Source organism: Neopelma chrysocephalum, unplaced genomic scaffold (assembly GCF_003984885.1).
Source record: "Neopelma chrysocephalum unplaced genomic scaffold, ASM398488v2 Primary Assembly neopelma1_24, whole genome shotgun sequence".
In the NCBI taxonomy this organism is placed as follows: domain Eukaryota; kingdom Metazoa; phylum Chordata; class Aves; order Passeriformes; family Pipridae; genus Neopelma; species Neopelma chrysocephalum.
Genome location: NW_020897693.1, coordinates 34,129,297 through 34,150,026, shown reverse-complemented (window position 1 = coordinate 34,150,026; position 20,730 = coordinate 34,129,297). Strand labels below are relative to the sequence as shown.

The following is a 20,730-nucleotide window of genomic DNA, read 5'->3' as shown; positions in this document are numbered from 1 at the left end:
TACACCCATCCAGGGATGAATTGGTCCCAGCCGTTCTAACCAGGACACCCAACAAAATAAACCTCACCACTTTTAGAAAAGCAATTGTGTTTCAGATAACATTGCAAGTCATATAAATGGTTTAGCGAAAATTCTTTTGAATACATATTAATGTATTCAGTTAAATCAGCTTGAATGGAACAATCAGTGGAGTTGAAAATTCACAGATAAAGAACAGACTTGAAATGTACTATTTACTACCATTGTGTTAAATTGCAGTAAGAGGAGCATCTTGGGGTCTTTAGGAAATTTAAAGAAGAGCAAACTCAAGGTATGCATAGACTGTCCTGAGGCATGTCCTCCTTAGTAAATTCTTCAGAGCAAGGATAAAATACACTAAAATCAATTGACTTGGTGCCTTCTCCTTTATCTCTCTCTTGGTACTGATAGCTCTCTGGGGCAAGGATTGGGCTATATCATTGTATTGGAAAGACAGTTAATACATCTGGGCATTACCATAATTCTAATAATAGTGACAGGATCAGAAACATGGAGACAAAATTTCAGCTGGTATAAATCAGCACAGACTACTGCTTTTAGGATGGTTGTTCTGTTTTACTTAGACTGAGACTTTGACTCATCAGCATCACAAGACTCAAATAGGAAAAATGGCAGTTAGCACATTTAGTGGGAAAACAATCTGAGGGAGAAAGCTGCAAAACAAAAATGAACACGAAATTGAAGGGAAAGACATACTGCAAATCTGACAGCAGTTCAGCTTAGAAAACAGTTTCATGATGTTTAAGGCAGCATTCAAAGAGGCCCTGTGTCTTCAAACAGAAATAATGTACTTCTAGGAATACTAGGAATATTATTCTGAGTACTCAACATTCCCAGTCAGATCTAAATAAACTCTAAGGATTTCGGAAGAGAGACACAAACATCGAAAGAAAAAAATTTGTTGAACTCCATAAAATGAGGAATATTTCAGAGAACATATTATTTTTAAATGACAGAGCAGAATTATTTAAGATTAACTTAGCCCAATGTTCTACAGCATAAAATCTACTTAAACTTCTCATTGAAAATGTAATCACATAACTGCCCACACAACTGACTAACATGATTCATGTCTTGTTTAGCATAAGCCTTTTTGGTGTAAGCAGGACTGATGGGGATCATTCCACCATATGATTGTACTTTTCTTGTTTTAATTTAGCTTTTTTCCCATGTGAAATGTTTGGCATAAAATTCTAAACCCAGTAGATGCTAGGCTAAGCAGACAGAACATAGCCACACAGAAAAAGGAACCTCCCTCCCAGCTAATGGCATCTTTCCAGTACAGGAAACAATTAGAGAGTAAACAATGAGGGTGTATTAACTGTCTTGCCAACTGCAGCGGTGATACTAAAATCTAGGTCATAACATGTCACATGAAGTCTCCTCTAAACATTAAAAATACTGCTATAAGCCTGTTTTTCTTGTCTTTTGGTTTGATTTTGTTATTCTTTTTCCTTGATTTTATTGATATCCAATTTAAGCTTCTTGTTTCCACGTTCAAACTCTTCCCCTTTCTATTTTCTTCTCTTTTCTCAGTGTCTACTGTCTCTGTTCCTGGTCCACGTCACTACCTATTTGTCAGATTCTCATCTGGTCAGTTTGGTGTTTTTCTTTTTGTCCAGTGAATGAAGTACCTATTCTGTCATCAAAGGTCTATTTCTACCGTACTACACTGCATGAACTAACTTCCCCATACAATGAGTGAAAACTGTTGGTTACTATTCCTCTTCCTCCACCTACACAGTATCTGCTACTCTGCAAATTATTAAATACCTGGAGAAATCATCATCATTCTTAAGTGTCTGGAAAGTGGTCAACCAAGAGTGGGTGCTGGAACAAAGAAGTATACAACAAACCTTCATGATAAGATATGTCCACGGCATGGTAGATGGGGCTATTTGTATTACACAAATACTTGACTAGAAAAGTCAAGTGCTTTCTAATGCATCCATCCCACCTCCAGCATATTGAATTGGTTAATGTACAAGAGGAAGCATTTGCCTGTGTTATTAATCATGGTGTTTCTGTTATTTGTTCACATATATATATACAGTCATACATATAACTAGTCCCTTTGTCACAGACAGAGGGAAAGAATGGCATCTAGTCATGTTGCATGGTCATGTCACACTCAGGGTGTGCCTCGAGATATATTAATTAATAGATGTACTTCAGTGACTGACAAATGGCTATCCTGCCTTCTAACCATAACAAGAACTTCAACAATCAGATGAAACAGGCTCGGAGATACCTTGGATGCATTCCCCAAAGCAGAGACATCATGACACTCTTTCAAGTGATAGGCCTTTCCATCTTGGGGGATATATTTCTTCTGTTAAGAGGAGGCTGATGAACTTGAATACAGCAGGCAAGACAACAAAGGATGAAGTAGATCTCAATACATGGGAAGGAACAGAAGGGAAACAGCAGGCAATGGGAGGTAGGTAGCTTAGGTGACACTGACTAGGAAATGTGTAAAACCATGCAGCCTAGGATAAGCTACATCAACTGTGGCTAAAAAGAGAGGATAAATGAGGGCCAGCATGAATGGTGGGGCAGAAGTCAAAGCAGTGTGAGTGGGAAGACATAGGGCAGGGAACATATAAGCAGCAGAAAAGAGAAGGTAGTTATTGGAAAAGCCAAGTCAAAGGACTGAAATCTGAGAACCTAAGTCAACAAAGTAAAAGGTCTGTGATAGGAAGATAGAGAGGGTGCAGGTGATAGACAGATGAAGATGAGGATAGTGCCGTGACTGGAAGGGGCATCAGAGGATCAATACAACTGTGACTGGAAGAGGAGGGCTGGCTAGCTGGCTCCATACAATGTCAACCGGGAGAGGAAGTGTCCAAGAGACAATCATTTTATTAAGATGTGGTTTTCCTGACAGAAAGTCTAAAAGGCCCCAAGTTCAGCAAATACCTTTTTTCATTAATGGCAAATTCAGTGCAGCCTGAGCCCTTGAGCATGGCAATGGCTCTCCAAACTGCTTGGCTCTGAAGGAGAAAGGAGGGAGAGAAAGGAGGGGGACGTTGTGGGTGTAAGAGGAGGTTTAACAAAGAATTACTTTAACAGAAACTCCTGAGTAATGGCTCTGCCCGGGCCAAGAATAACATCAGCTCAATGTCAGCAATTAGAAGAGGGCTCAGCCAGGCCCCATGGCCAGCTCCAGCCTCTTCACAGGCACAAGCCATTTTACAACCCTTTCCTGAGCTCATGAGCAGCCACAAGTGCCCACCCATGGACTAAGGTGAAAGGAAGACCTCCTGCTTGGAGGAGGAACAAGAAGATTGTAGATGAGGAAAGTTGAGGGTGGAAACTGCATGGCTAAGTAAGGGCCTTAAAAGAAGGAGTGCAAGGAGCAAAAGCAGAAGGGCCTTTCCTTCAAGATGTTCCCAGAAAAGGATGAGGGCAATTTGCCTATAACCTTTCTCAAAGACCCTGCCTAATGACTCACCTGCTTCACAGGAGGGAGAGTGGGTGTTTGGACCTCCATGTGTTAACTCTGTTCACAGAAGTTCAGTCATACCAGACTGCCCAGCAAACAGCCCCTTACTAAGGGAGACCAAACTCTTTTGAGTGAAGATTTGTTCACCCAAAGACTTCCTTCACTTTAGCAGGGAAGCCTTTTGGACATCACTCAGAATATGTCTCTCTCTCCATAAAAACAAAGTAAGGTAACAAGTGTATCAATGAAGTCACTGTAACCTTGGGAGATTCCACAGGAAGGATGGAAATGCTGTTCCAAACACAGTGGTCCACCTTTGGCATCTAGGTGTCATCCAGAACATCATTAATACAAGCCCTCTTTCATATTTCCTCTAGCTCTTAAGATGCTAATGCAATGGAAGAAGCTATTGGGATCTACAGCATCAAAATGCTATTAAAATCACTGCAGGTAATATTAATTTCTTTGAAACACACTTTAAAAGCTACTTTCTTCACGAAAGTTGTGCCACATGTACTGTCTCTGGGTTTGTTCTGCACATCTAAGACTCAGTCACCACTGCTACATCCCAGGCAGGATATTTTCTTAGTTACCTGTTGTCGTGCTTGGTTTTGCTCTAACAATTGTCGTGATTGAAGTTTCTGCTGCTGAAGTTGCTGCACAGCAAAATGAAGCTGATAGTTGGAATGTGCCAGTGGACTCTCTGTCATCCTGTTGTAGACACTGTTCTCCATCTCTCTGTCACAGGCAAAATGATGATTCTCTGGAGCCCTGAGAAAAGAAGAGCCATCATGTTTTCACCACTCTCCACATAAGGACTCCCACCTACAAGGCACTGCTGCTTCAAAAAAATCCCTTAATACTTAGCCAGCTATGAATTTGCAGTAAGTGGCTTTAGCAAGCACAACACCTGCTAGAAGTGCCATGTGCCAAGTGCAGTCTTGCTAAACACTTTAATGAATTCCAGTCTGAGACTACCTTACTGGACATTCTCTCGAAGAGAACCAAGAAAAAGAGAGTAAGAAGTCTAAACTGGAACATTTCTGTGGCTGATCAGCATTGATGAGAGGCAGAGTTGCACCAGGAAAAGAGCTAAGGATTCCCATCACTAATGAGACCATTATTTATTTGGATTTGTAGATATTTTAATATACTAACACAAGGCTTACACTAAGCACACACATGCTGCAGTGAGAGTGGAATAGAAGAAAGACACCCAGTACAATATCCAGAGAGGATAAATGACTGGCTGAGTGAGGTTGCAACCAGGGTACATATTGACTCCATATAGTTACAATCCAAAAGACCTGGGATGAGTGAAGATAGGTTCATTTCTTTCATCATCAGACTAAGGCAAGCTTTTCCCAGAGGACAAAAGGTCTCCTGCAAAGAGACAGGAGCTCTTACAACCCAGGCTTACACAGTGGGAGTTCAGCTGTGGCCTGCAACATGATAAGTACCAAAAGGAGCTCACTGGCTTGCTTTGAAGTTTGTAAGCCTCAGTGAGAAGGCAGCAGCAACACGCAAGGCCAAGGGGCTTTGCAGAGAGCAGGTGGCCGACTGACAGGACCACAAGGTGTCCTGAAGAGGCTACAATGGCCCAGCAACTCACACATTCTGTGCTCACAAGACAGGATGCCATATGACCTACTGAATCCTGACACTCTGGCTAATAAAACCCTCAATCCTCAATGCCTGAGCTTCCCAAATTTCTGTTATCTCTGTCATTCATCTCTCAGCCACTCCTTCCAAGTATTTCCTTTGGATTCTCAGGGCAGACTTCCCTTATATTTCCTATCTTCATCATAAATAATTAGGGTGTAAAAGAATTGGTGCCTTTTATGCCACAATTTGGAGTGTAGGTCATGGTTTTGGCAAGGAAGTTAACTGCAATCTCTTTGCTTCAGGATCCTATTAAAACTTACAACCTACATTCTGTGAACATGTAACAGCTTCCCTTGAATGTGTTGCTCCTTCCTCCACAAATTTTTTTATCACTGCAAACCCTTAAAATATTCAGAAGAATGTTTCAAACAAGACCAGAGACAACTGCCAGCCCTATTTACTCTTCCTCAAAAATAAACTTTCAAAGTAAACTGAGGACAAGGACTCCAAACACTAAAGGGTCACTCTCCATACTCAGCTCCTCAGCAACAGAAGAGTATGATAATTCAGGAGAAAAGGAGTTCAGCAGCATCTTCACCTTCCACCCTCTGGGCCTCCCCCCTGCTTGGAGCACCACTACTACTTTTGCTCTTACAGGTCATGAGCTGTAGGTAGCTTTCTCTAGACTTACCTGTTCAAGGGATCCCACCTATGCTTCTTCATTCCTTTGCTTGCACTGTACCCCAGTGCAGCACTGGATAAATGACTCTTGCTCCCTGCTACCTTTTGCTAGAAGATTCTCAGTCTTTCAGTTCTTTTCCTTTCACCAGTACTTGGAAAACTGACAACTGTAATGTTGCTGACAGTACTGAGGACTTGAAACTCAAGGTCTGAAGCTGGCTTTGTGGTTAACCTTGGAAGAGCTGCTTCCCTCTTCTGAACCCGCCTCCCTCTCTTCTGCCCCAGTAATGAAGTCATGATCCTCATGTAGTTTTACCTGCAGTTGCTCAGCTCTGGATCCATGGATGTGTGTGTGGTGCTGGTGCCCCAACACTGTTGCCTTCTAGGCACAGGATGCCACAAAATGCACAACTTTAAAGGAGGACAGGACAAGGAACAAAGAATCTTTGAAATGATCCCCAGCTGTCTCCTCCCCAATCCCACCAGCTCACCTGCTGGGTTATCAGCAGGTTGCTGTCACCTGGACTCAACCCTCATCCCAAGGGTCATATCTGCTCCTTCCATTGCATAGATACGGACTCCACCATTCACCCCGATGTTAAAGCTCATTGGATTTTACCCTTATGTGAAGCAGCTGGACTCTCTGTTATCCTTCCAGTAAAGCCAGGTCACGCTGACAGGTGAAATGCACAAAGGACTGTGCTCAGACTGGGATGCAGTCTTTGGGAGATGACTGGGGATTACCGCAGATCAGCCTTTGAAACAAACATTACACCAGATACAAAGCTGAAGAACATTCAGGAGCTCCATCGAAGTCATGTTAGTGCTCAGTAAACGACCTGATTAATTCCTCATCAGAACTTATGAGAGATTATGATCTTCAATACTTCTGTTTTGAACTAAACAACAACTGTATTTGCCTATTTGCCTAGAGTAACCTTTTCACATCAGCTTTTCTCAGTTGAGAAAATTAGGTTAAATTCAGTTACAACGCTCCTAAATAAAGTAAGCCAACATAGGATTAAGGGGTAACACTTCTGGATTTTGTAACTAGTTAAAACACATTAAACCAGAGCTAGAATAAATGGACAGTTCCACAATTACCACTGAGGTTCCAACAAGAACCTGTGCAATGATCTCTACTTTTCAAACATTTCTAAGTGATCTGGGGGAAAAAAGAGTGAAATAATGGAAAAAAAAGTCTGCTGGTGAAAAACTGAAAGTCACTGAGAAGTGTGAAGAAAACATCACATTACTGAATAATCAGACTAAATAGGTAGATGGCATTCATTTTAATAACTACGAAGTCATGTACCCAGGAAACACAATCCTAGTTTTACACAGTAACGGACTTTGAACTAGTGTATTGGGTTTCTGTGGCCAGGTTTTGGTAGCAGGGGGCTAGATGGGAGGCTTTTGTGAGAAGCTGCTGGAAGCTTCCCCCATGTCCTGCAGAGCCAATGCCAGCCGGCTCCAGGATGGACTCACTGCTGGCCAAGGCTGAGCCAGTCAGGAATGATAGTAACATATTTAAGAAGGAGAAAAATGTTATTGTGCAGATGAAAATTGCAGCTAGAGAAGAGTGGAGTGAGAACATGTGAACAATAAGGCAGACACCAAGGTCAGTGGAGTAGGAGGGGGAGGAGGTGCTCCAGGCACCAGAGCTGAGGTTCCCCTGCGGCCTGTGGTGCAGACCATGGTGAAGCAGCTGTGCCCCTGCAGTCCATGGAGGATCACGGAGGTGCAGAGATTGCCCTGCAGCCCATTGAGGAGACCCATGCCAGAACAGGGGCCTGGCAAGGACCTGCTGACCCATGGAGAGAGGAGCCCACGCTTGAGGAGGTTTTCCTGGTAGGACTTGGGGCCCTGTGGGGGAATCCACACTGGAGCAGCCTGTGCCTGAAGGACTGCACCCCATGGAAAAGTGACTCACGTTGCAGTGGTTTCTGAAGAACTGTTGCCTGTGTGATGGACTCATGCTGGAGAAGTTCATGAAGGACTGTCTCCCTGGGAGGGACCCCACGGGAGCAGGGGAAGGACTCCTCTCCCTGAGCAGTGGCAGAAACAACAACTGCCCATAACCCTCATTCCCTGTCTCCCTGCGCCGCTGGGGGAGGGGAGGTAGAACCTGGGAGGAGAGAGGGGTGGGGTGAAGGTGTTTTTAAGATTTATTTTACTTCTCACTATCCTGTTCTGATTCTGCTAGTAATAAATTTAATTAATATCCCCACTTCAAGTCTGTTTTGCCCATGACAGTAATCGGTGAGTGATCTCTCCTGTTCCTTAACTCATGAAACCTTCAGTATATTTTCTCTTCCCTGTCAGGTTGCAGAGGGAAGTGAAAGAGTGGCTTTGGTGGGTACCTGGCATCCAGCCAGGATCAACCCACTACAACTACTTATTTTATTCAGGAAGGAAACCTTATAACTATAGCTATAATAGATTTTTTTCTATGAAAACATCACTTAAATCCTCTCAAAAAGCAAACTCAGTGTAAGGATTTACAAGGAAAGGCATAGAGAACAAAACCACTAACACTACTATGCTACCATATAAACCAAAATTGCATATATCTCTTGCACATTGAGGATGGTTCTAACTCCTGTCCCTCCTCCCTTCTCAAAAAGCACACAGTAGAACTGGAAAAAGTACACAGAAATGCTGTAGGGATGACCAAAGGTAAGGAACAACTTATATATTGAGGAATGACTAAATAAATAGGGATTCTTCAGCTTGGAAAAATGACAACTGAAAAAAATAGGAAATACATCTTCACGGAGGAGGAGAAGAGGGAACAATCACTCACCTCTCATGCTACAAAACATAGGAAAAACTGAATGAAGTCATCAGGTGGGCAGGTTAAAACAAACAAAAGGAGGTAGTTTTTCTCATAACACATAATTAAACTATGGATGCCTTCTTACTACGGGAAGTTAAGGATGCCAAAAATTTAAAGGGTTTCAAAAATGATTAGACAACTCACAGAAGCAAGAGCCACTAACACTATTTATATACAAAGATATCATCTCCTGGCCAGAAAATCACTGATTATCAAGTCCCAGAGAATACTGGGGAAGTATGACCATTCCGCAGCATCACCCAGTGCTCTTCCCACAGAATCTTCCATGGGCCCTGTCTGAGCAGGACATCGAACCAGATAGTCATCTGCTCTGCAAAAATGCAGCCAGTGTTGTTTATGCATCAGGGTTCTGAAACTAAACCTGTTTCGGGTCTAAGAAAGAAGTTAGAGAATTCAGTCAAGCACTCTTAAGGGATTCATTCAAATTAAATGACTAATTCTAGAAGGTAATGTCTATTCCAACTGCTCTCATATCTACCTCCAGCTCAAAACTTGCAATACATAAAATTCATCCTTTGATCCAAAAGAATGCTTGGGAAGCTAAAGACTAAAGACTTTACATTACTAAAATGTAAAAGTCAAGACAAAATAAAGGAGGCAAAACTGATGTCAACTAAACTCCACTAAAATCGGACCTGCTGATAACCAAACTGGCTTTGTGCCACACGTACAACATACAGTGATTGCAATGTGAGGGCCACTACCTAAATGGCAAAACTTTATTAACATTTCCCTGATCCTCAGTTCTTTTGTTTTGAGATATCTGGCAAAGGATGAACTGTTATGCAATTACAAAAACCTGAAGACTGATTTTTAAAAATGCACCAACGTTCCTGCCTTTCTCCAACCTTTGTCCTTTGTTCAATGAATCTCAGTGTTTTCATTTGGTTCCTAACATGTTTTAACCCACTTCTTCTGTTTTAACCAATATATGATCTATATAGCCCAAAATAAATTCTTTAAGACATAATATTGCCCAGATAAGCTTAGCTTAAATTACCCAGGAAAGCACCATTGAAACTATGTTATTAAATCTTCACAAAGAACTACCTTTAAAAAGACCAAATAAAACCGCAATAACTTTGGCTAACATATTCGTGCAGCACAGTCTTGTACACAACTCCCTGCAGTTCCAATACCTTCTCTCCACATGATATAACACAAGAGAACTTACTTTTTTTCTAGATACCATATTGAAAATGCTGTTGCTTGCCTAAATAGATTTTACCCTCATGGTCAGCAGAATCCTTCTGGATTAAATATGCTTCTGTCGGCTTCTAGGGGTTTTGCTTCTTTATAGACAGAAATTGACATAAACACATTATGTTGCATTTATCCATTATGTTGCAAAACATAACTTCAACCTTCTATAATATAAACATTCAATACTTGACAATAGAAGGACGGTGCATTTGCCAGTCTTAAGGTCACTTTTGTAAAGAAACGTTTCATCTGCAGTTTTGGGAAGTCCTCACATAACATGTTATCAAATGCTGATATTACATCTAAGGCAAACGTTTGCCTTGGTAGTGAATGGGGCTTAGGATCTGAGACTCAATACACTGCTGCCAGAGAAACACTCCAGCTCTCAATCTATTTCCCATGTTCACAGGAATGCACCATGGAGCATCTCCTTTTCTCTGTCTCTGCCTGTCAGATGATTTATGGAAGCATGACAACACCTTTGCACCCCTAAGAATTTGGCTCTTCTGCCAGCTGGCTCAGCATCATAATGAAGGCTGGAAAAAAGCTATAGAGGACCTCACATTTTAATAGATACTGAAGAGTGCACATGTTAGGGAGAGTATATAAATAACTCAAACTGAGTTATAAGCTTTTTCACAATTCACACTGTTTTAGACAAAGCCAAAAATAGCCAAAAAACCTCTCCATGCTCCCAATGGAAATAAGGATTGTAGAGTCAATAATTCAGGATTATTGCTTGAACACTAATGATTGACTGATTATTCAGTTCTTCACATGTACAGACAACAGAGCTAGGCAGAGACACACACACGCAAATGGGAAATAAAAATTCCTGCCTGTGGCACCAGAAAAGATTTGGTTTCATTCTGTCAGCCAGGCTGGTTGTGAGCAATCTTCTGACAGCTTGCTCAGGATTATTTTTGAGTTGCTTAGTTTAGAGACCTGGCCAGGATTCAGGCCTTCACTGTGTACAGGAAATCACAGCTTTTGGCATTATGGCCCATCCTTTGCAAGCAAGATTCTGTCCTTCCAGCAGCTCTTCAGACTACTCAGTATTTTTGGCAAGAAACCCACTGTGTTCCTTTCTTTCAACAGTAGTTTTCAGAACGGCTGGACCAGCATTCCCTCTTCCTCTTCACTGACAGCAAAACTTCCCTGCTGCAGTTTTTTGCATCACAAAAGATACAGGTTTGCTTCTGAAACCATTTTCATGGATATGTCAACACATCTCCATGCAGTTATGACTGGAACCCAGTCTACAAGTGTTAGAATGCCATACATTCATTTCTAGATTTTCTGGTTCCAAATTACCTTTCTGTTCTAGTTCTCTTTTCCAATTCATTAGTTCTATTCTGATGCAAGCAATCCTTATGTAGTCAACTACCTACACCCATACTAGGAACTAATGCCAGTGCACTAAAATATTATATACTAACAAAATACTAATAGATTTATTCATTGACTACAGAAAAAAAAGTCTCTATGAAGTCCAGTCTCCATACAGAAGGGTGTGGTTATCAGCTCTTACAAGAAAGGAGAGAGCTGGCTTCTGTTTCTAATTCAAAAAGATTTGAAGGGAATTCCAAGGACTGAAGTTGTAGACAAGACTAGAGCCCAGAACACCAGCTACTGAAAAATCTCATAGTTGCAAAGAACTATAGGACATACAACAAGCCTGTACTAAAAGAATGACACTAGTAACTAGTAATGATAACCCACACTTCCAGCACCCACCACTCCCAAGAAACTTATTCAAACATCTGACAAAGCAGGGTTTACTATAACACAAGCACTGCTGGGATGAGTAATACCAGATATTAAAAGACAACAGTAGAGAATAGCACAAAGAAAAATATGTGAAACTATGAGAAAATAATCAGGAGAGGGGACAGCAGTGCAAGAATAGAAGGATTTAGAATATAACTTTTAATGTGCAATTTACATACAAGTTGGGTTTAAAGCTTCCAAAAATTAAGGATTTGTAAGTCTCATAAATACTACAAATTGGCCTTCCATTTATATTTTGACTGAAGCCTTCTTCCAATGGCACAGCTGGGCACTTGTTTGATACGAGCTCCTGTGTGGCAGGCAACAATACCAATTCATGAAGTACACTGGTGTTCCCCATATAGCACTCACTAAGCAGGCACTTTTGAAGTATTTGAAAAGTGCCTACACCCCATTGAAAGGCAGTGCAAATTAGGCTTAAATTACTTGTGTAAATGAAGCTTCAGCATTCTTGAAGAATATTCCTCTATGCTTAAACCTGCTTAGTTTCTGTGAACTGATAGGATCACAGCAGGAATCAGTATAGCTGCAGGTCTAGCAAACTCAGAAAAGAATTATCTTCCTTTTAAACAAGGAAACAAGCTGACAATGAAAGTCTTTTGCATCCTTTCCTGTAAAGGCTGGAACTTAGGATGAACAAGGGCCATTGCTGACAATAAGGGAACCCAGTGCACTTATAAATCACTGCTCCCACCTTGCCCAGACAATCTTGGGCAGCAGTTTCTTTCCCACAGGGCATTCAGGTGGCACGACCAGTCTAGAAAGCTTTCAGTACAAATCCTCTGTGAGCACCAGCTGCTAGAAAGTAGCTGGCATAGTAACTAATGATTCTATCTAGTGTGGTAGCTCCCAGGATCCTGCTGACTTATGCTCAGGCACTCAGAAAAACACAGAACATTTTCTTTGGCACACCACATGCTTCTTCCATCCCTAACAATAGGCCCTAGATTGGGGCTTGGCTATGGAGCAATGATAAACAGAGTGGGATAAAGCCCAGGATGCTGGGGGCCTGGCTGGGATGCAGGACTGTTGAGCCTCTCACAGGGCCACTTGCCTCCAGGCCTTTCTTTGTCTTTCTCCCTCTTTCCCTCCCCTCAGCTTCAAAAGCAATAAATTAAAAATTGAAAAACAGTGCAACAAGTCTTTGAGAGTGGTTTGCTCCTGGCCTCTACTGTTATCAGGAGTGTCTATGGAAGAGTGACTTTGGTGCAGTTTAGTCAGCAGGAGTCTGTAACATAGCAGGAGCTATGTAACAAAGGTAAAGAAAATAGCTTCCCAAAACACCAGGGGCAAACAAAGCATTTTGAATGTTCGTAAAAGAGCTCAGCCTGGGACTTTGGAGATCTGAGGCACAGGGAGGGAACTGTCCAGAACTTGCCATGGTGCAGGTCCTTAGAGACAGGGAAGGGGCAGGAGGGAGCTGGTCTGTATAAAATGAGGATGCCAGCATCTGACCCACAATCTGCTTTTGTGCTCTGCAAGACAAGCCAAGGAAAAGCTTTTAAAGTTAATGAGCAGCCTTTTAAGGCTGCATTGGCACTATAAACTTGTGGAACTGCATTCCGGGTTCAAATCCAGTTCAAAGTGACAAGTACAGTCTCCCCTGGTAGAAGAGCTGCAGAGATGTAGGAGAGTTTCTGTCCCAGGCCATCAATTAAACTTTCCCTTCTTAGTGATGAGGCATCTTGAAACAGTTTCAGCCTTAGTTTTTCAGCTCCCCACTTTCCCAGCAGCTCAAGCTACTTCTACCTACACCACGGGCTCTTACCATCAGTATCTTTGTGCCATGAGACAACAGAAGACGTACAAGGTCCACGTGAAAAGCCTTGGGACTGAGTTGGTTTCGGCAAAGAACATGAGAAGTTTTGTGGATTTAACTATAATTTCCAGATCCATTCACAGGTTAACTGTAATAGCTACCAGAGGCACAATTCAAGTGTCCCAGCACAATTAATATGCATAATATCTAGCAAATGTCAGGAGTCCCCCTCTGCTATTCTTACAATGCCCCCTTTCAGCTCTGAGAATTGATATTGTTACAAGAATTTTATTCAGAAACAAAGATGTGAGCAAAAGCATCCAGCTCATCTCCTTGTGGTGCAGGACTAGCATATATTTCAGTGGCTGCAGCACTCTGTGTGTGACACTCAGTGGCACAACTCCATGGGCAGGTACACATTCAGTGTCAAGAATTTTCCCTGAGATTCCCAATAAAACTTTTATTTTCTCTGTTTCATTGTGTGACATTCCTCTTATTTCAGGACTAAACCTTCACTACCAGAGCTATGCCTCCTTCGAGCTCAGCCAGCCCTGGAACACTTAACTCCCTTCTCCTTCCTCAGCTCAGTCCTTTCTGGCCTTGATTGCATATTGCTTTTCTGTGAACTTTTTCCACTTTATTATTCCAGATGTGCATGCACAATAGCTATACAAGGAAAGCCCACTGCCTTCTTGCTCCTTCACTTTATTCTAGGAGTACTATCAAAGTTCATGGGCTTCCTTCTTTTCTGGTATATGTAGCTGTATAATTTATTTCCTGCTCCCTGGCTTCTGAAAATGACTTGCTGTTTTCCTGCCATTGAAAAACCTGGGTTTTGGAACAGAAGTATTTTCTTATAACCAAGGCAATGCAGATCAGGAATTTAGTGCATTTTACATCTTAGGTATCCATATACAGACAAGGTCATGAATGTTCATGTCTAACGTGCTAGGTTAGAAATAAGGTGCATCAAAGCAGCCTTGTGACAGTCTAGCAGGGGAAGGGCAAGGTGAGAAATTATGGAGCACTGAAAAACCTCTGCAGGCAAGACCTAACCTATCTCTACCATTCCTGGATTTAGCTGGCATTATCAACCTCTTACTTTCAGAAGCACTAAATTTGCCAGTCTCAGCAAATTAAATGAAATATTTACACTTTAGTGGAGCCAATTTTTGTCAGGCCCACCATCCTTGGCACTATGCCAGTTACAAAATAGTGTCAGTTTCTGTAATTTGAGGAATACTTGGCAGGTAAACAACATCGTAATTTTTTTCTTCTCTTTACACATGGCAGCTTTGAAATTCACTAGCAGAAAGGCTAAATCAAGAAGATAAATAACAGCCAGCTGGCTGCAAACTTCAGTGTCTTCGTCCTATTATGGCTCATCAGGTCAGTGGAGAAGCAATGAAGGCAACTAAGCATGTCTCTGCCAAGTGATCTCAACAAAATCACATACCCTTTCTACCCTCAATTAGTGCAAACACAGGGGTGAGCTTTACTGAGTGGAAGGTGGGTTTGACTTCATGTTTCTTCCATGTATTTCCACACCTGCAAATAAAGTCAGAGCCTGCAAAAATATTTTAACAGCAAGACATATACACAGTAAGACTAAAAGAGAGATCTGGTATCATTTTGCTCTCATAAGGAAGTTTTGGGGAAGATTACCTGCTTAACTCTGACATGTACACCCCACTCCACCCCCAATCTTAAAGTATTAATTAATTAATTAAGTTCAGACAAAGCAGGCAGACTCAATGAATTTACCTCACTGTATTGTCTAGATCCTTTTTGACTAGGGTAAGTCATTCAACTTAGAATATGTGTTAAGTGCCATCTTAAATTTGATCACTTGTCCTAGCCTAGGCAGACTTTCTGGGGTGAATATACGCACGCCACAGAATTCAAAGTACCAGAAACTTAGATGCAGTATTGCACCACTTAGAGATGGGAAAGGTATTCCTCACTAAAGAGGTTCCACTGTAAAATTCTAACATGAATCAAGCGGATCAACTTGATGAACATGATTTGTAACTATGTTCTCCTACTTTTTCACTGTAGACAAGTATATTGAAAACCAAACTGGAACAGACTTATGTGCTCTATTTATTTCTAGACTTAATACCTTTTTTAATGCTTTATGCAAGCAGACTTTGCTTTTTATGGGTGGATAGCAGCAGTAGCACATGAGGATAAAAACAGTAAATCGTCACTGCTATCTGTCTAGAATATGCTCATGACCAGGTCTGTAATTAAAATCACTAATCTCTCCTGCAAACCCATATTCCTTACCTCTGCCTAGAGAGGCAGGGGTTAATTCAGGACCACTAAATTAGCCCTGCACCCTGTAATGACTCCTTTGAAAAGCCACTCATGAAGTTTACAGGGAAAGAGTGAGAGCATAGCTGCTGTCCCAGACAACATTTGGTTCCTATTACAGTGAATAAATCTCCCCCTCCTCCTTTTCTTTTTTTTCACCCTTTTTATATTAAAAGTCCATCAAACACATTTTTTCTCTTTCATATTTTCCATTAAGTTTCCTCCAGCACAGGCTTTCCCAGAGTGTGGTGCTCCTTGCTATCTGTGCTCAAGCAACAGCTGCAAGATCCCAATGAATAAGAAAATGGGGAATAAAGAAAGCAGCTCAGGCTCCTTCTCCAAGTCTCAAGAGGCAAGTGGAAAGTTACGCTTGGGCTAAACTGGTGAAATCTAGAGCACTTGAGAAGAATAAACAAACAAACAAAAAACAGGCTGTTGAGTTTTGCAGAGTTAGGATTCATGAGATGGGGGAAAGTAGTCAAAGCACTGCCCCTGCCCAGAGCTAGATACCCCTGCATCAGCCTCCCAAAAGACACACCACAGGGTCTTAAGGACCCCCAGGGTTGTGCTGTCCAGGTCTCACGCCACTGGAGGCCCAAATGAATTTTTTAGTTCCATACGACCACACAGTAGAGACATCTCATGCACCTAACTCTGGGTGTTCGTTGTCTAAACATTAAATATGAGTACACAGAGAAACCTCTGAAGAATGTGTCAAGCCTCTAGATTACACAAAATTTGCACTGAAATTCATGGAAGCAATCAACTTTGCTTGACATCCAGTAGACCTATCACCTTCTTATGTGGTAGATGAAGACCCTCTTATGAGAGTCTCTCAGAGAAGACTTGATAAATCTGGTAGCTTAGATGGTCTGTCTATGGGAAAAATGCATGCTGAATATACAGTTCCCTGATACCGTGTCTGTACATTTCAAGCCCCAGATAACAGAACTTCATAAAGGAAGCAACAGCTCTACATTTATAATATATATACCTAAAGGAAAGGCTAGAATCTGTTCAGCACTTCCAGAGAAAGCATCTACAAATTGACCTAATCATAGATTGTGGAAAGAGTCATCTGAGAGCTAGCTAGACAGTCATATTGAGATAAATGTTCCAGGTAAAGGAGGTAGAGTAGCAGCATGACACCAATAAGACGCATCTACTGCATTACCAATCAATAACACAATTAAAGCTGTATAATATCTCGCTTAGATGTTAAACAAGACAAAAATACAAAACAAGAACTGAAGGTCACTTTGGGTCCTTGCTGTGAGGCTGTATGCTTGTGGTTAATAGTCTCTTGTTTTTGAATAATTCCCCAAGCACTGACAAAAGGGCAGAGTAAAGGTCTTCAAGAGACCTCTTCCCTTACACAACTGAAATTTATCAACCTAGCTCCAATGTAATGAAGCTAAACTAGTTTCCTGATAGAAAGATAGACTTACACAGTCCCTTAGACCTGACAGCACTTATATGCTGACTAAGGAGGTGCCTCTAGCATTCTTATCCTCCCCATTTTATAAACTCAATTCTGTATGTATGGGTAGTTTCTGCTTTCCTTGTCCCTCAAGTGGATTTATAAGGTAACAATGTATAACATGAAATAGACTGTATATGAGTGTGATCTCCTACCTTTTAAATTGGCATTTTTTCCTCCTCAGTTTCCTTTTACAGTTCTGTTATGCTGGAGTTAAGGAAAAAATTCCTTTACTTCCTCCTCCTGTAAAAAGATCCACTCACCTGCTGTGGCTCCCTGAACATTTAACAATGGGTTAGAGAAGGAAGAGGAAGAAGTGATTGTGTCTATGTCAGCACACACTTTCTGAAGTCTATAACAAAACAATTACATAAAGTATAATTGGGGGGTGTTGATGGAATATGCTCAGCTAAACTGAGAGAGGACAATACTAGCATGAGTTGTTACCTATTGAAGAAGCTGACCCAGTAACTGTATATGCTGCATATGCAAGACCATCTTATCATACACATTGCAGGAAATAAAAAAAAAAAAATTAAAAAAAAAAGGCTACTTATACAGAGATACTACAGAAAAAACATGATATACGGACTTTCAGCCATCCTAAGAGCAGCATGGCACACTGACACCAAAGCAATACCAGGCTTGTGGTGCCAGTTGATTTTCTTAAAATCCCTGCAAGCCTCATTGATGGTCACAAAGCATTGTATTTGTATTGCAAAAGATAAGTGCTATTTTCCCCGCACTCCACCCAACTTCCTTATAGGTAACAGACAATACTTTATGGAAGTGCTCATTATTTTGACCAAGGTAGCACAAATTACTAGCAATGCTTTTCTCAAGCTAAAACTGTCAGAAGTTTTTTGGGTCTGTAGTGTTCCTTCTAAGAATCTTCCACAGATACCCTACTTGCCGAAAACTACTCTTCAGAAAAGAACAAATATGCTGCATTTTGATGATAGCTAAAATCTAGCCTAAAAATTAATTTCAGAGCTGAATGGCAGGTTCAATTTTGATCTATATGTTATAGATTTTTAATACGGAAAGACAAAATATTTTAGAAATTCTATAGTCAGCACTGCTACAAAAAAGGAAAACAAATGGTGCCATCTCCTTTCCAAAACTTCCTATGCATCTGTCTCCCTCTATTGCTTCCAGAAATAGGTGTGACATACCAGATTTCGATTATAAAGAACTGTAAGAAAAGAGTGCAAAGACTTCTATTTTTATAAAGCCTTACCTGGAAAAGCTAGTACTGCAGAGCAAGAATCTCTCCATTTTTTGGCACTTTGTCCTCCAAGGATTAATACCATAGAAGCATACTGCCTTGCCAGAAAAGACCATTCCAGATTACAATGATTTTGGCCTCCTTGCTGGTCTTTTGTTTTAAGCTATACAGATATAGTCCCCATTGCACTCCTACTATTGGGATCTATCTACCTCTACACCTGAAAACAAAGCTCAGTTTCCCACATTGTCAGTAATCCCACATTTTCTTCAAAAAGAAAAACCACAGAGGAGTTCATATTATCATAAAGAAATTCAATATTAGTGGAATAAACTGAGTTACAGCACCTTATTTCTGGCAGAGAAGAGTTAAGGGAATAAAGGGGAAGTTCCCAGCTATCTGCCTCCAGGAGATATAGCAGAGTGGTGTCTGTCCCTGCTTTAACAGAGACTTTATATGAAGCCTTAGTTTAGCCACCATATTTCTCTGTCTCTCTCAATCCCCATTGGAAAGATGATCTAGTCCCTCTAGACTCAGCAAGGAGTTCTGGGACACCACAGATGTGAATCTCTGCCCATTTTATGTGGGCATTACACAACAAAAGATTAAAATTACTATGATTATTTGGGAAGCAGACAAAGCAGAAGAGGTAAGAAAGCAGCAATGAGAAAGGCAAAGAAAACTGAAGTGAAATAAATTCATTATTCTAATAGGCCCAAGCAAGTGCAAGGTGCTTCACTGACACGTGGCACAAGGCACTACAACTCAAAGTGTAAAACATAACAAAACAACACTATTGCTAATGCCCATGCTCTTGGCTTAATTAAATTTATTTTATTTCCTTCTCTCCATTCTGGCAGTGTAAAGAAGAATACACTGCATGAAGGCTGGGGGCACAAGTGCTGCACAGGGCTGAAGGCAGCATACCTGGCAGCTGCTAAAACAGAACATCAAAGTCTCAGCTCCCTTTGAACACCCATCAGGTAAGAATCACCCCTCCCCTTCAGCTTCTTTAGGAGCTGGTACACTTAACCACTTCAGCATGTTTGGCAGTTCTGCAGGCACTTCCAAGGCAGGTGGTGCAGTGGAAAATCGTGGGAGAGTCCCAAATCATTCAGTTGTCTCCTCTTTCCCCAGCAAGCAGCAACACACGTGCTGACCAAGCAGATCAGCTGACAGAACACAAACACAGAGAACAGAAAGTTTGTGTGACCTCAGTAAACTGGGTCAATAAAATCTTTCTTCAGGAAACTGATAAATCTGATGACAGACAAGGTCTGTCATTAGAGTAAGATGAGCAAAAGGATGTTCCCATAATTATATTTTATAGTATCAAGAGATGAGACAGCACACTCTAAAAGGCAGTTCCCAAACTTGTCTAGTATTTGTTAAAAGATCCCTCTCTGTCAGACCTTGTCTGCAGAAGATGTTCAAGTTGCACAAAACTTACTTGGATCACCCAGTACCTGAAGTCTTTTACATGACATTTCTATCTGCCTATAACTGCAGGCTAGGAAGTAGAGACTATAAGCACTAGTTTTATTTGCAGCACCTAGAAAAAAGGTTTTAGATTCTCTCCATTTGAATAGGCACCCATATCTGTCACATTTCTTTCCCAGTATGGACAGAAGAGCCTATGATCCAGTTGTGCCAGCCTGGATGGTCATCCCAACTGCATACGATATATCCTTCTTTTCTCCTTGAGGTTTGAGAAGAATATGAATGTAGGGATGGTGCTGTTTCCTTAGGGATTCAACTTTGCTGGATTCATTAATGACTGATTTTGGGTAAGCCTTTCAATTGCTAGGTCTTTTGGACTGTATATGGGTGTGGAATATTTCTACTGACTCCGGAAACCAAAAGCCAAGAGTAGGTATCTTCAGAGGAAGTGCAATAGCTTTCACAGGAATTTGTGGTTAAACATGAAAAAAAGTTACGCAATCCTATATTCCAGTCCAACTCAATCCCTTTTTCTGGAGCCAAAATGGAATTGTTTCCTATGAGTACAGAGAAAATTGTATAATTAGTCAGAAACTCCCAGACTCAGGAACACAGATGGGAACCATGGAATCACTACCTCAGGAATTTCATCAAGTGATTGCATGTAATTCTGAGCCTGAGCACATCAAAGATGCAGATGCTAAACCCTTAAAAGGACAGACTAAAATGTTCCAGCCACTTGTGGAATAATGTCCTTTCAAGACTCCCCTCCTAGGATAGATAAGGCACATCAAGAGAGGACAATAACAACAGTGTCCACCAAGAAATCTACATTATACACTGTTTCTTTATACTTGATGCCTTTCATGTTTTAGCAAATGTT

The 20,730-nt window shown here is 41.2% G+C and overlaps 1 protein-coding gene across 10 annotated transcripts in view; it reads right to left on the bottom strand.

Annotated features, from left to right (window-relative positions):
* Positions 1–20,730, bottom strand: part of TTLL5 (tubulin tyrosine ligase like 5) — a 135,582-nt gene that overhangs the window by 20,894 nt on the left and 93,958 nt on the right. For 8 of the 10 annotated variants that reach the window (XR_003532346.1, XM_027671953.1, XM_027671967.1 and 5 more), the window contains one exon: positions 4,078–4,255. The exons of 1 other annotated variant lie outside the window; for it this stretch is intronic. Coding sequence is in view for 8 of the 9 variants with exons in the window: in XM_027671953.1 (XP_027527754.1) it covers positions 4,078–4,255 (178 nt within the window). In the remaining variant the exon portion in view is untranslated. Of the gene's footprint in view, positions 1–4,077; positions 4,256–20,730 lie in introns of those variants that run through there. One more of the 10 variants, XM_027672016.1, reaches the window with a different exon arrangement.